At 45.2% G+C, this 14,869-nt stretch overlaps 1 protein-coding gene and 3 non-coding genes across 6 annotated transcripts; all 4 read left to right on the forward strand.

Annotated features, from left to right (window-relative positions):
* The first annotated feature begins 1,673 nt into the window (after positions 1-1,673).
* TPT1 (tumor protein, translationally-controlled 1) lies at positions 1,674-6,045 on the forward strand. 3 transcript variants are annotated; one of them, XR_005532123.1, is made up of 7 exons: positions 1,681-1,857; positions 2,124-2,197; positions 2,730-2,920; positions 3,341-3,446; positions 4,469-4,585; positions 5,585-5,754; positions 5,841-6,045. XR_005532123.1 is itself a non-coding variant. In XM_039254374.1 (6 exons), the coding sequence occupies exons 1-6, from the start codon at positions 1,830-1,832 to the stop codon at positions 5,585-5,587; spliced, it is 519 nt and encodes a 172-aa protein (XP_039110305.1). In that variant the 5' UTR covers positions 1,681-1,829; the 3' UTR covers positions 5,588-5,789. The 3 variants fall into 3 exon arrangements, 2 of the variants coding, with proteins under 2 accessions (XP_039110306.1, XP_039110305.1); XM_039254374.1 differs by lacking the exon at positions 5,841-6,045 and having other exon boundaries at positions 5,585-5,789; XM_039254375.1 differs by lacking the exons at positions 4,469-4,585; positions 5,841-6,045 and having other exon boundaries at positions 1,674-1,857; positions 5,585-5,789.
* On the forward strand, positions 5,381-5,510 carry LOC120246751. Its single transcript, XR_005532126.1, has one exon. It is a non-coding gene; the product is annotated as a small nucleolar RNA SNORA31 (small nucleolar RNA).
* Positions 6,046-6,577: 532 nt separating the features above from the next.
* On the forward strand, positions 6,578-6,709 carry LOC120246752. The gene has a single exon (XR_005532127.1). It is a non-coding gene; the product is annotated as a small nucleolar RNA SNORA31 (small nucleolar RNA).
* A 7,698-nt stretch (positions 6,710-14,407) lies between these two features.
* Positions 14,408-14,492, forward strand: TRNAP-UGG. The gene has a single exon. It is a non-coding gene; the product is annotated as a tRNA-Pro (tRNA).
* The last annotated feature ends 377 nt before the right edge of the window (positions 14,493-14,869 follow it).

Genomic DNA, 14,869 nt, shown 5'->3' on the forward strand with positions numbered 1-14,869 from the left:
CAAAACCTTTTAACTTACCAAAAATTTTATTATGCTTAGTCTTAGGGAACCTGGCTTTCCCAAGGTTGCAGGACTAATGACAGATAAAACCAAGATTTCAACCTAAGTCCCTCAACTTCAGTATTCTTTCCCCGTGGCTTTTATAAAACTTGACAATGTTTTAAATTGAACATATAACTGGAGATGAATGAAGGGAGCAGTTTAGAGATACTATGTCAGTAAATAGGAATATTTCTAAATAACTTAAAATGTTAAAGCTGAGGGAAATGATTTATGCTATGCATGGGGTAATGTGTTCCACATCCCAGAAATAATTCAAAGGTTTGAAAGATCCCCCAGAGATCATCTGTCACATGTCCATTTGTTTTCAAATAGCCTTCATTCCATTTTTTAGTTTCCTCCCAGTTACCCAGGGTCTTGTGGGCTGCCCCAGGGCAGACCTGGACTGCATTTCTGGGAGGATACTATTTCCTGGCTCTTTTCCCTCTTGACTCCTCCATCATCTCAATTCACTGTCCTGTGCTCTGCTCTGTCCTAAGAGTTGCTCTCTCTTCCTATGCAGAATGCTTTATTACTGGATGGGGGGGGGGGGGGGGGGGGGGGGGAAGCTAATGTATTACAATTGCCTGATTATTTGATTTAATAGAACAAAAATTTCTGTAAGGATAGGGCTGGTTTTGTTTACAATTGGGATGTCTGTGCAAAACCCGGTGCTAGGGACCCCGTAGAGTATAACGAGCTCTCGTGTTTCACGCAAAACGGGAAATAGTTTCCTTGAGAGTTTATTTCGCTTTATACCTAATAATTGGGTCTAAAGTCCAAATAACATTTGAGCAGGTGGAAAACTCCCTATTTTTAACTCTCTAGCATCTAGGATAGAATTTCGACGTCATCTTAAAGTGACAATATATCCCTTTTTTCAGACCGAGGACAGAATTCTAAGATCTAGTGCAAAACAGAAAGGGAAAGTTCTTCAGCAGTCTGCTTCAGGAATCCGCACGCTTTCGAACACGGAACCCAACTGGGAGATGGGAAACCCCCATCAGGCAAACCCCCACGACACCTTCCTTCCCACAGACCGTCAGCCCCCCACGCCGGATCCGAGGGCTGGCGGCACGATCTGTAGCCCACTACCCGGACTCAGTCCGGCCCCACGAAGGCGTCCGAAACCTACAGCTAGGGCAGCGCCGGGGCCAAATGCTAAAAAGTTCCCCGAGGCCTTCCGAGAACCTGGAGGGAAGCCAAAAACCCGTCCTCTACCCTCGACCCTCCGTAAACGCGCACTACTCTAACAACAGCCGACATTTCGGTTCCCAGAAAGGGGTGGGAGCTGAGCTGGGCGAGGCGTAGGGCGGAAGCTTGCAGAGATTTCATCTACGCCCCACCTGGGCCCCACCTCCCAGGACAGCCCGGCGGGGTAGGTAGAGGCAGGGCCTTAGGCCCCGCTACCCAGACTCTCCCCACTTGGGGCCGGAGGCCCCTCCCTCCTCCCTCCAGACAGGCCCTCCCCCCTCCACGAGAGAGGCGGAACGCGGCATTGTGTACCAGGGACAAGTCCCCGGATGCTCACCTCCCCTTCCCGGCCCGCGCCTTGGCTCCACCCCCAGCGCGGCTCTGCGTGCCACGTCACCGCTTGCGGCGCTTCCGGAGGCGCAGCGGGCGATGACGTAGGGGGACGTGCCCTCTATATGAGGTTGGGGAGCGGCTGAGTCGGCCTTTTCCGCCCGCTCCCCCCTCCCCCCGAGTGCCGCTCCGGCTGCACCGCGCTCGCTCAGAGCTCCCGGCTCCTGCTAAGCTAGCGCCGCCGTCGTCTCTCTCCGGCCGCCGTCATGATCATCTACCGGGACCTCATCAGCCGTGAGTAGTGACTGTACTGCTCCTACTGTCGCGCGCAGAGGACAGGGGTGGGGCCGGGGGAGACGGACGCCCCTGCTGTCGTGGGCCTAGGGGACGCTGGCGGCCTTTCCGGGAGCGAGGAGGGGTCGGTGCCTGGGGCACGCGTCAGGGTCTCGAGCGCCGCCCGGGGAGGGGTGGGGGCCGCGTGCGGCCGCCCGGCGCGGGAAATGGCGCCCGTTCCAGGCCTCCGGGCGCACCGTGACCGGTGGGTCTGTGTCCCCGAACAGATGATGAGATGTTCTCCGACATCTACAAGATCCGGGAGATCGCGGACGGACTGTGCCTGGAGGTGGAGGGGAAGGTGAGTCGGTCGGGCCGCGGCGCGGGGGAGGCAAGGCCGGGCAGGCTCGGGTTTCCGCCGCACCCCCGCCCGAAGTTGTGCAATCCTCTCCGCTGCCTCCTGGCGGAGGAGACGGTTTTTCCGGGCTCGGGTTTTTCTAGAAAAGTGGAGGCGGAGCTGAGCCTGGAAATAGGTCCGCCGGCTTGGCGCCCATCCTCCTCCCGGGCCGGCCGGGACAGGTAGCCCGAGGTTGGGGAGCCCCAAGCCCTTGGACATTTGCTGTATCCGTACTTGGTCCCACAAAGAACTTCTGCTTGACTGTAAATGACCCCGTTCTCCTTCCAGTCAGCAAAGAATTCTTGTTGAGTTACGGTGTTTCAGGAAATTCACGAGGCATGAGTTTTTTTTTCAAAGCGATGTTTTAGTGGTTTGTAACAAGAGTCCAGAGTGTTTGGTGGGACGATGATGGAAGCATGAGTTGCTGACAGATTTTGGGATGCGTTTATGCTAAGGTCAAAAATGTCTGAAACTGAACTTTTTTTTTTAATGCCAGATGGTCAGTAGGACAGAGGGTAACATTGATGACTCGCTCATTGGTGGAAATGCCTCCGCTGAAGGGCCTGAGGGCGAAGGTACCGAGAGCACAGTAATCACGGGTGTGGATATTGTCATGAACCATCACTTGCAGGAAACGAGCTTCACAAAGGAAGCCTACAAGAAGTACATCAAAGATTATATGAAATCGTAAGCGATCCTGGCGCAACCCACCTGCTGTGTGGAATCCTTGGGATTTAGGGATGTCCTCACTTTGAGATTCTTAGCAGCAGGCATACTTCTGAAAGGCCTGAATCTTTTTCTGTGGATGAGCTCATGGGGATAGTTGCTTTTCTATAAATAAACTGGTGTGAGCATACTGGAGCTGTGGTGTGGTTTTAGCTTTTTAGAATCCTATTTTGGAAATAACATGAAACCCAAAATTGTGAACAGTCTTGAAACTTGCATCTTGTGAGCTACTAGTTTCTTGATTGTGCCATGTTCATTTTGCCCAGCGACTGCTAGTTGCCCGTGTCAGTGATTGCTTGTTTTAGTCGGGGTTTCTTTACTGAATAAAAATTTGGTTTGCTGAGAACTGTACTTTAACCTGTTAATAAAATGCTGTTGCAGAATCAAAGGCAAACTTGAAGAACAGAGGCCAGAAAGAGTAAAACCCTTTATGACTGGGGCTGCAGAACAAATCAAGCACATCCTTGCCAATTTCAAAAACTACCAGGTAAATACCTTAAATGTTTGTATCAAAGAGTTGTACAGTCTTAACTGCCAGAGCAACAGATTACTTAATGAGTCTTTGATGGAAAGTGGCTATGTCCTAGGTCTTTTGAGCAGTTTAAATACTTCATAGGTTGAGTTCCAGTAGTTTTGCTTGTGAAAAGTAGCCTTCCTGCTCCCACGTGTGTTTCCTCATCTTGTCTTCGGTTCCAGAATCTCCTCCCTCTTGCTTCCCAGATGGCTTTTTTCAATTCTTCCTCTCTGGAATTGCTTGTTAATCCTCCTAAGTGGTTGTCAGTTTTCTTTCTAATTTACAAGTCCAGTGTGTTGTTGCCACCTGGAGTTCTTTCTAAACTTGTTCTTTTGGGAAACTCAATGACTTTCCCTTATCTCTAAGACTTAATAAGAAACTTGGGGTGCCTGGGTGGCTCAGTCGGTTAAGCGTCCGACTTCAGCTCAGGTCATGATCTCGCGGTTCGTGGGTTCGAGCCCCGCATTAGGCTCTGTGCTGTCAACTAGCTCAGAGCCTGGAGCCTGTCTTCGGATTATGTGACTCCCTCTCTCTGACCCTCCCCTGCTCACACTGACTCTATCTCTCTCAAAAATAAATAAAACATTTAAAAAATACTTTTTTTAAATAAAGAAAAAAACTCATTAGGAACTGGCTCTTTAGTTTTTGAGCTTTCACATATCTCTGGCCATGGGATAATTTTTCCCGTGTAATGTACTCTTCTATTGTACATTCACTATGGTTGATGATGTGAACAGGCTTTTACAGAGTTCTGAATTGTATTTGTGGGGATGAGAGTGCAAGTTTCCAGAAAGCCTAAAGTGTTCCTGTATTGCTCTGTACTTAACTTTGGTCATTAGTGCTTTCATTTGGTGAACAGGAAGTTTGATTAGTTTTTTTCTCCTGGTGAAAATCTCAAGTTGTGTTCTAAATCCTCCTTTGAGTGTGTCGTTGTTGTTTTGATGTGATCTGTATATAAAGGTCTAATTCTGGGTATTTGTTGTTTGCTTCCTGAGTTCTTTATTGGTGAAAACATGAATCCGGACGGCATGGTTGCCCTGCTGGACTACCGCGAGGATGGTGTGACCCCCTATATGATCTTCTTTAAGGATGGTTTAGAAATGGAAAAATGTGTAAGTATCAGGAAGTGGGTTGAAGTCAGTAGTGTAAAGATGGACATGTCTTAGCTGTGACTCTTTGTTTCTTGCCACTGGGATAGGTAGAATGGGTTTTACAATAGTCTTTTTAAAAGTAGGTCTGGGTCTTGTTTCTTTTACTTTGGGGCTCTAAAAAGGGTTGTGTTTCACATGTAAAAGATTTTTATGACACAAAGACACTGAAGAGCTTGTCTATAGAAAGCTTTTCTTTAGGTGGCTTAAATCCTAGCTTATACGCTAAACTGGAAATAGGAACAGCACTGCGTTGATCATCTCCCACAGAAATGGCCCTCTTATTTTGCCACGCATATGTGGGTGTCATGTGTGGCATGAAACCTTTTCCACTTTGGCTTAATGATAATTTGCAAGTGGTTGTTGAAAGACTCGACGTTATTAGCTTTTAGTAAATAATAGAGCTGTCTGCTTCCCCATTATGCAAAGTGCTTTAGTAAAATTAAATGAATGTCTACTATGCAAGGAGTTGCCGGAGGCAGTAGAGAAATGAAAGCATCTGTTATCCTAGCTCTCCCGAGGCTTCCATATAAATTAGGAGCAACATAAACTTTAGGCTACCCTAAATAATTATGATCAGAGGCAATAATGGACAAAAATATTTTAGGATGGTGGACAGTACAGGTGATTTGCTGAGGGGATTATCCCAGACATATCTGTGGTTTTTGTTGGTAGAAAAGAAAGGTTGTGTATGTGAGTGGGACTTGCTTCAGAATGAGACTTATAGAAGAAAATGTGCTGAGTTTGGTAAGGATGGTTCTGCATCCACTGATAGACCTTGAACAATCAGCTGTTGTTCTTTTGGTTTGCACTAGGATGCGAGAGGAAAACATCCCTGCGCTTTCTGTCTGTCTGTGTGGCAGCCCAGATTGAATAGGGGAATACAGTGCATCTGCAGCCTAGAAATGTTAAATGTTTTTGTATTGGATAAAAGTGTTCATACAGGCTTCCTTGTTTTTACAGTAACGAATTTGGCTGTTAACTTTGGATGTATCACCTGTTGTCATGACTGGCTGCTGCTCATCCACACGACACCAGGACTTAGACAAGTGGGACTGATGTCATCTTGAGCTCATTTACTTTGACCTTGATTTATTTGGAGCGGAGGCATTGTTTTTCAGAAAACATGTCATGTAGGTTGTTTAAAAATAAAATGCATTTAAACTCATTTGAGAGAATGCCTCTTAGTTTAATACGTATTTAAATCCATCCTGTGTAGTGTCCTGGAGAAGCTAGAGCCTGGGTGTAGACTGCTGCTAGAGCGCATAAGACTGCCTGCAGATAACTTCTACGGTGAGAACTACTTCTGGGACTGCAATGTAAAAAACAAGAACCCAAAGTCTTAATTCTGAGTTCAAGGGAAAAACCATGCTCATAGCTGTGCCAACAATTTGAAGTGGATTCCTTACACATTTCATCACCTGCAAACGGAAGTAGTTCACTCTACAAGAGATTACCAAAAGAATAAAAAGAGACTAATACAGTTGGAAGCAAAGTTTTGTCTGATCTTATTTATCCTAAATCAAGTAGAGCCAAGTTCTAGAGAAATCTAGACCGCTCCTGGAATGCTTGTGTCACACTCCCTGGAATGGGGTTGGCAAACTGGCTTGTCTCACCACCTCTTGGGTGTGACTTTAAGATGGTGATTTACATTTTCAAATGGGAGGAAAAAGCTGGTGGGATATGAAACGTAAATTTGTCCAGGTTTTTTGAACACTGCCATGCTCATTTGCTTATGTACTGATGGGCTCTTCACTGTAAGCAGAGTATGAGAGACTTTAACTCCTACAAATGCTAAAACTGCCACGTGACCCTTCACAAGAAAGGCTTGCCAGCCCCTGCTTTAAAAGATGAAGTTGTAGATGGAATGTGGGCTAGCTGGTGGGCAGAGGAAGATACATCTGCTGTGTCCTATATCTGAAAGGGCCGTGGGTGTCAGAAATAAGAGTACTGGAATTGCATCTATTTGACAGACCTGGAGCAGTTCCCATCTGCTGCTAAGGTTTCAGGTAGAGATGCAAGAAAAAAGTCCTCGCGCTTTCTGTCTGTCTGGTTGTGGCAGTTAAGATTGAATGGGGGAACACAGTGCAAAAACATGGGAGAGAATTCCTGCAACTCAGAAGTAACCCTGTCAACAGTGAAGACCTTGTTTTACTCCAAAGGATCTAAAATGTGAGTTTACAAGAGAAGTGTTGGAGAATGATTGCCCAGACCCTTGCCCTTTGATTAATTCCACTTTTATAAAGCTTAAGGGTTAAAACTAAATTGAAGGCAAGCCAGTGACTCATCTGGTCTTCTGACACATGAACCCACGACAAGTCCAATGACTTTGCTATCTGGAATTTGCCCTAAAGATTGAGAGTCCATAATGTGGCTTAGAAGCTGAAGACCTGCTAAGGTTGGAAGTGTCTCCTGATGATTGGTAGAAGCAAACCCAAATTCTGGACATCAGGCTGATGGCAATTTTAAGCATTCTGATATATTAAAATCTAGAAAAAGCGCTAGTCCCTGATCTAGGATGCCACTGGCCCTCTATGAGGCAGTGGGGAAAGGATTTTCAGGCAGTGGTCAGTGCTGTGAGATGACCACCTGACTGGGAGAGGTCTTGAAGTACCATCTGCTGAAACCCGATTTAGTGAACTAGCCATGGAAAACCAAGAATACTAGTAGCAATGCAGACTTTGTAGGAAGCGAAGAATGCAGGTCAGTCAGACCTAGGAATGCTTATTTTTTCAGCTTGTCTAGGTAGAGCCTGTTTAAGATAATTTGTGCAAGGGTAACAGGTGATGTGTACGTCAGAAGGCTTGTCGTTTACGTCCTTCAATAAGATGATAATAGGCATGTTCCTAGTGTCCTGTAAGCCTGAGACTTTGTTACATGTATGGAGAAACACTGAAAAAGGAGTTTAATAGTGTTGTCTGGGAAGGCCTCTGTAATGTGATTGGAATAGGAACCTGAGAGCAAGGAAGTAGTCTAGATATCTGGGGCAGAACATTCCAAGCAAAAATTAGCAAATGCAGAGTCTGGAGTATGCTTGACATGTTCTGGGGACAAGGCAGCCTGATGGGGCCACAGCAATAAGGGGAAAAGTTAAGGCCTAGAAGTGGGTACCCAGGAAAAGAGGAAACCAGATCATGTAGGAAGGCCATAGGCAGGCTTTGGGCAGAAGGGTAACATGATCTGACCTAATGAATCGGGTAAGCAATTGAATGTTTTATTACACAGGAGGAGAAAGGAGAGGTCTAGGGATTTAGAGATCCTGAGAAAATCTCCGTGCATGACCTTTGAAATCAGAACACCCTGAGATCACTTAGACCAGATTCTACCCTCCAGCATACAGCCTGAGATACTGGCAAAGGTGATTCAGAAGGAACTGGTCCCAGAGGTGGAAGAATCACGGGGTGGTCTGTCTGGAAGTCCAGTGGACAGTGTTTCAGGGTTACCCGTTGTGAAACTAGGCAAGATGAGCACAATGAAGGTGAACTTGACAAATGTTTGAATAGTAGGGGAAGAAAGCCTGCTAAAAAATGGATTCAAAAGAACAACCACAGGCAGCATATTGCCCATGAACTGTTCATAGAAACAGGTGACCCTTGAACAACACGGGTTTGTATTGCATGGGTAAACTTACACTTTTTTACAGTGCTATAAAGTAGTTCATGCTCTCTTTAGCTTTATTGTAAGGCTACAGTATACAACATACAAACTATGTTTTAGTGTGCTGTTGATAAGGCTTCTGGTCAACAGTAGGCCATTAAGTATTTGGAAGTGAAAAGGTTAATATGCAGAGTTTTTACAGGGGGAGTGGTGCCTCTAACCTCTGTGTTTAAGGATCAACTACATGTTTTTTTTTAACATTTATTATTAAGAAACAGCATGAACAGGAGAGAGGCAGAGAGAGGGAGACACAATCTGAAGCAGGCTCCACGCTTTGAGCTGTCAGCACAGAGCCTGATGTGGGGCTCCAACCCACAAACTGCAAGATCATGAACTGAGCTAAAGTCGGATGCTTAACTGACTGAGCAACCCAGGCACCCCATGGATCGATTACATGTTTTTTATTGCCTCTTCATCTGCTTAACAGGTGTGTGTGAAAAGCTCCGTTGAGTCAATAGACCTTTTTCTTAAAATAGAGCTTGCACTGATCTAAGTTCCATCATCTGAACTTGAGGGTTAACCAATAACTACAAACTAAATTGGTAATGACAACAATGAGGGTAAGTTTTAACAGTAAGAACCTCAACCAACTTGAAGGCATTTATGCAGAAGTATCCTAAAATTCTGAGTATAGGTGCATGGGGCTGAGCCACCTTGGCTGGCAGCCAGAATATTCATTACCATGCAAGTTAAATTGGTGCTTTAATGAATTAGGAGAGATCACACTTAGTGACCAGTAATTTGTACTTAGGTATTGCTATACAACTCCTATTTTTATGATAAAAGCACAACAGCCCCCTGGTGGGCCACAAACCTATTCCTTCAAAAGAGTTCCAGCTTTGTGGCAATGGGTACCTGTTTCCAGAGGCTGCCCATAGAACCAATCTTGTTTTGGGCCAGATTTATGATCCTCTGGGGCTATGGATCATATGTGAAAATCACTTTTCTCTTGATTCTGCATAAAAATGAGTTAATTTTGGGTATTTAGTTCCTTGGGTAATTTTAAATAATCCCATCATTCCAAAGGTAAAATCTGACTAAAGTGTTTACCATAAAACAACTAAAGAAAAAGGTGCTGGAGCGCCTGGCTGGCTCAGTTGGTAGAGCATGCAACTCGATCTTAGGATGGTGAGTCCAAGCCCCACATTGGGTGTAGAGATTAATTAAAAATAAAGTCCTTAAAAAAGGTGCTGTGCACCCTCTGTTGAAATAGTTAATTGCTATGACAGCCAGCTCAATAAGGTAGGTTCTTTAAGCTTGGAGTTTGCAGATAAAGTTACAAATCCTAATGAGGCTTCTAGATTATATTTATCCCACTGAATTCTCCAAATCCATTCCTAAGTGCAGCAGTGCTACATCTGACTATAAGGCTCATTGCTTGTTGGCAGTCCAAAGCCATTTTCTCTCTCTCTCTCTCCCTCCCTCCCTTCCTTCCTTTTTCTTTCTTTTCTTTCTTTCTTTCTTTCTTTCTTTCTTTCTTTCTTTCTTTCTTTCTTTCTTTCTTTCCTTCCTTCCTTCCTTCCTTCCTTCCTTCCTTCCTTCCTTCCTTCCTTCCTTCCTTCCTTCCTTCCTTCCTTCCTTCCTGTCTCTCTCTGTTTTTCTTTCTTTCCTATTGTGGAGCCTGTTTTTAACTACTAGAACATTCTAGTTAAATTTCTAAGAGCTAGTAGATTGTGGATTTATGCTATTACACATGGTTTCATTCAAGACCCTGGAAATTGGCAGAATGGCATACAAGATTCTGCCGTATGCTGGGCCATGTGGCCTCAAGTGGATGTGGTATTAGCAGGAGTCTATACAATTGAGTGAGAAATGTCAACTTGGAGCCTAGGGGAAGATTCTTTCCAAAGTAATTACTTGTTCAGTGATGTTTCCTTCAATTACTGTTGCCTCCACCCCTTCCAGGATTACTTGACATCTCCCTTGGTTTATATATGCATAGTACTCTCCTGAGCTAAAGGTAAAGCAGGAAACATGGAGATGGGGGAGCCTTAGGGAGCGCTTTGGCATTAATGCATCACAGTGTGACATGGAGAAATGAGAATTCAGACGACAGATGACTCACTTGAGGGGTCCTCTGGGAGAGGACACAGAGCACAAGTTGGCTAGCCAAGATGGCAGGACTTTCCACTAGTTTCATAGAGCTATACTAGACCTTCATCCTGTTTCTAAGTGTGACACCTAGTGAAATCTAATGAAATCTAGTCTTGTACTTGGTAATTTTCTTCATGTGTAAAAGTGGCAGATATGTTCTAGTTTATTTTCAAGTGCTGCTTGCACATGGCCTCACCTAGAGCACGGGACTGCAAGATGACTACCCAGAGTATTAAGTCTGCCATTCCCTCAGCAGCTGGTAGAGCTCTGGCAGATCACAGAGAAAGTTGGTATTTTGTGGACATGTATTCAAAACAGCTATTCATGTAATTTTCTTAAGTATATGAATTTGGAAGTCTCCCTCAAGAACTGCCAATTTGGTCTTGTGAGTCAAATGTCCAAACTAATATTCATCCCGGAGTGGAAGTAGGAATCGGCAGGAAATAACTACATTAACACCTCCTTTGACTACCTTGAGGTGGAATAATGGATATCCACAGATGGCAAGTATAAAAGTGGATGCTAAGAAACTCGGTGTTTCTCCCCGTCCCTCCTAAGTGTTCTCCCTCATATTAACATAGGGGCAACCCACATTGATGGGTTTTGTCAAGTGGAACACAGGCAGAGTGTCACCACCCCTGGTGACTGCCATCATACCGTCAGGACAGTAAAAACCAACTGCTGGTGCCTATTAAAAGCAAAAGTGACTAAGCTTTTGAAAGTTGGTTAAGTAATGTGCAAACTGTTCCACAAAGGAGGAGGGCTGGGTGTGAATGTGAGCATCTGGTTTTAGCATCCCCAGAGCAATGTGGAGGCCTGCTTTTCTAAGGTAGGTACTAAACCCTACGGTTTATAGGGTGTGAGAGTTATGCAGAACTCCCCCAACTTTGCTTCCCCTACCAATATCTTGTGGTTTTGCCGAATATTTTCTAGCCTCTCGGGTTGCCTGTATCTGAAACCCCTTCCCACACCTGCATTTTGGCAGGCTTCCCTTTGACAGCCTTCACTTGTGCTGTTTGCTCCATGCAGATTCTTTTCCTTGAGAGCCACGTGACTCCCAGCCTTTCAGTCAGCTGAGGCCATATTGTCAAGATCAAGAGAGGCCTTCTGTGATCATGCCACTTAAGCTCACATCCCCACCACCCAGCCCCCTTTGGGTTTTTTTTTCCTCCTCCATGGCACTTATCACCATATAACACACTATGTATTTCACTTGCTTGCAGGCTTATCATCTCTACCCCAACCTCATGCAGGCTCCAGAAGGGCTTGGCTTTAGGGCTCACTCCATATCCTGAATGTTCAGAACAGTGCCCAGCACTTAGCACGTAGGTGCTCAATGCGTGTTTGTCACATGATTAAAAGGATGATGGGAGATAACCATGCATACTGTGCTGGGTTCCACCTGGATATGTTTCTTTTAAGAAAGGATGTTTCACATCCTAAACTCCTGAATTTAGCGACTATAGCAAAAACATCAGTCCCCTGCCCCACCTCCTTCCGTCAGGCTATTTTTTACTGTCCCAAGATACAATCTATATATTTTCTGTCTTTAGGGGTTTTTTTCTTCTTCCTTTCTAAATAGCTTCAATGATTACTTCTTGATTTTTCAGTTTCAGAGTTTAGATATTCTGACTTTCTCTGTGGAAGATGACCCTCTGGATGGTGACAAGCTTGGGGGGGGGGGAATGGAAGCTCTCCACCTCCTACCCCATACCTTGCCCTGTGCGTCTCTTCCATCTGGCTCTTCCTGAGTTTATGAGAAACCGGTGATCTAGTAAGTGAAGTGCTTTCCTGAGGTCTCTGAGCCACTCTAGCAGATTAACACATCCCGAAGGGGTAGGGGAATCCTCAATTTCTAGACGCACAGGTGACCTGGACTTGAGATTGGTATCTGAAGTGGAGGGAGGAGGGGACAGTCCTATAGGACTGATTCCTTACTGCGGGATCTGATGCTCTCCCCAGGTAGACCGTGTGAGAGTGTGTCACTCCTGGCATATAGATGAATGTTCTGAACCCAGAAGCTCTCAGACCCTGTCCTTTTGAATTTTTATGGAGGCTTCAATGTCTAGGCATGATTGATTAAGTCACTGGCCACTGGTGATTGGACTCCGTCTCCAGTCCCTCTCCCCCAGGAAGAGATGGGGCAACACTAAATTTTCAGCCTTCAGTCACACTGTTGGGTCCACTGGCAATCCACCTCCGTCCTTAGGTGCTTTCCAGGAGTGACTCAAATCGGAAGACACCTTTTGCTCTCATTGCAGGAAATCCCAAAGGTTTTAAGACCTCTGCCAGAAACAAGGACAAAGATCAAATATTTGTCTTATAAATCACAATACTGGAAAATGTAAATTATTTTTCAAGCTGTGGAAGTGCTCCAGGAACCTATTGGACCAACTGTCTAATTCCCTGGAGAGCTGCCTCACGGAGGCTTTCGCCATCTTGCTGCCCTGTGGTCACATGGGCGCTTTTCTCCCCTTAGTCTGGAGTGCCTCCATCTCAGACTACCAGTCTGCCTAAATCCCATTTCCTTTCTAATTGCTTATGGAGAGGTTAGAAAATTTTTTTGAGACTTAGTATAAAATACCCTTATTCTCTCTATATGATTGATAACTTGGCTAAGTATGGACTTCCAGATTAGGCTGTGTATTGCTGTGCAAGTGGTGAGGCCTAGAAGGAGGGAGTATTATATAAAAATACCGTGCATTGTTAGGCAGGAAGCCCAAATCTGTCCCCACCCGGCATGGGAGCTATTACACAGTGACATTTACCTGCAGTGTGCTGTAAGATTAGACTTTCCTTTCTAAAGACTTCTGTTCTTTTCTTCATGTTTATTTTTGAGCGAGAACAGGCTAGGGGCACACAGAGAGTGTGAATGCAGGAGGGGTAGAGAGAGAGGGAGACAGAATCCAAAGCAGACTCCAGGCTCTGACCTGTCAGCACAGAGCCCGACAAGGGGCCCCTAATGGGGCCCTAAAGCACAAACCGAGAGATCCTCATAACCTGAGCTGAAGTCGGATGCCTAACTGACTGAGCAACTTAGGTGCCCCTTACTTAGATTTCTTTACAACAATTCCCTTATGTATAAATAACTTCTTTTAACAATATGAAAGTAAAAGGGGAAAGGTTTATACTTTCTGAAAAGAATGTGAAAGTAGCTATAAGCTTCCAGGTTATAGGAGGTTAGCATAAGAAGAGGAAAGCTTCAGCTCCCTCTCCCCTGCAACTTTGTTCTTCATTTATCTAATAGCAACCTAGACTTAAATCTGAATGTAGTCCAAGGTTCTGCAAGCACTCTAGTAATGAAGTTTTGGGGTAATGGGTTCGTGGGTTCCAGAACGAAGGCCAAGAATTCTTGATGTCTTTGGTACAAAAAGGTGATTTTACTGGAGCATGGGGACAGGACAGGACCCAAGGGCAGAAAGAGCAGCACTGTGAGGGTGACCATTTTATGGAGTCCAGGGAGATAAAATCTAGAGGGAGTTTCCAAAGAGACTTTCACATGCTAAAGCCTTACTGGAGGCCTAGCCATTGTCAACCTAAGGCTGTTTTTCCTCTAACAGCATTAACTTTGAGACAGTAGGGAGTTCCTGGACCTTAGGCTATGATGGGATTGCCTTTATCTGGTAAACTAGTGGAGATTCTTATCAGTTTAACCGTTTGTTTTTTGTCCTTTCTTGTTTTTGGGTAGCCGAGAATGTCCAAGGAACATCATACATGTCCCACCTGGGTGGGGGGATGGGGTGGCTGTTAGCCTATACTTTGCCCTCAGCTCGCCCCATGCTCCATCGTCATTGGAGTCTGAAACCAACAGTGCTGTCATTAAATTGCCACTTTGTTATTATATTATACCTTTAACGTTTATTTCTTTTGAGGGAGAGAAAATCCCACTGCAGTGTCAGTGCAGAGTCTGAAGCAGGGCTGAACTCCTGAACCATGAGATCATGACCTGAGCCGAAATCAAGAGTCAGATGCTTAACCCACTGAGCCTCCCAGGTGCTCCTAAATTGTCACTTTAAATCCTGCTTACTGTGAGGCGCCTGGGTGGCTTAGTCGGTTAAGCATCTGACTTGGACTCAGGTCACCATCTTGCGGTTTGTGGGTTCAAGCCCCACGTCAGGCTCTGTGCTGAGAGCTCAGAGCCTGGAGCCTGTGTCAGATTCTGTGTCTCTCTCTCTGCCCCTCCCATGTTTATGCTCTGTCTCTCAATAATAAATAAATGTTAAAAAAAAAAAAATCCTGCTTACTGTGGCTGCTCACACTCCTTCCCCATTTCCATGCCTTGGGCAAACCACAAGTTTCTTAACAGCCAACTTTTAATAATTCTGCATGTGTTCTCTTTTTCCCCCAAATCTAACCTAACCTACCAAAGAAAGATCTTGCCTTGCATTGTTCTGACTCTAGTGCTGCTCTGCCCAAACGATCTGTGGTAAAGGATGACTTTCTTTACACTGCAATCCATTGTGGACTGGCAGCTTTTGTAAAACACCAAGCATATGA

This window comes from Hyaena hyaena, unplaced genomic scaffold (assembly GCF_003009895.1).
Source record: "Hyaena hyaena isolate Hyena2069 unplaced genomic scaffold, ASM300989v1 scaffold_483, whole genome shotgun sequence".
Lineage (NCBI taxonomy): Eukaryota > Metazoa > Chordata > Mammalia > Carnivora > Hyaenidae > Hyaena > Hyaena hyaena.

Coding starts and splice junctions, on each gene's coding strand:
- TPT1 (XM_039254374.1), top strand. CDS start 1,830: ATGATCATCTACCGGGACCTCATCAGCC. Junction 2,921..3,340: donor ATCAAAGATTATATGAAATC/GTAAGCGATCCT, acceptor ATGCTGTTGCAG/AATCAAAGGCAAACTTGAAG. Junction 3,447..4,468: donor CCAATTTCAAAAACTACCAG/GTAAATACCTTA, acceptor TTGCTTCCTGAG/TTCTTTATTGGTGAAAACAT.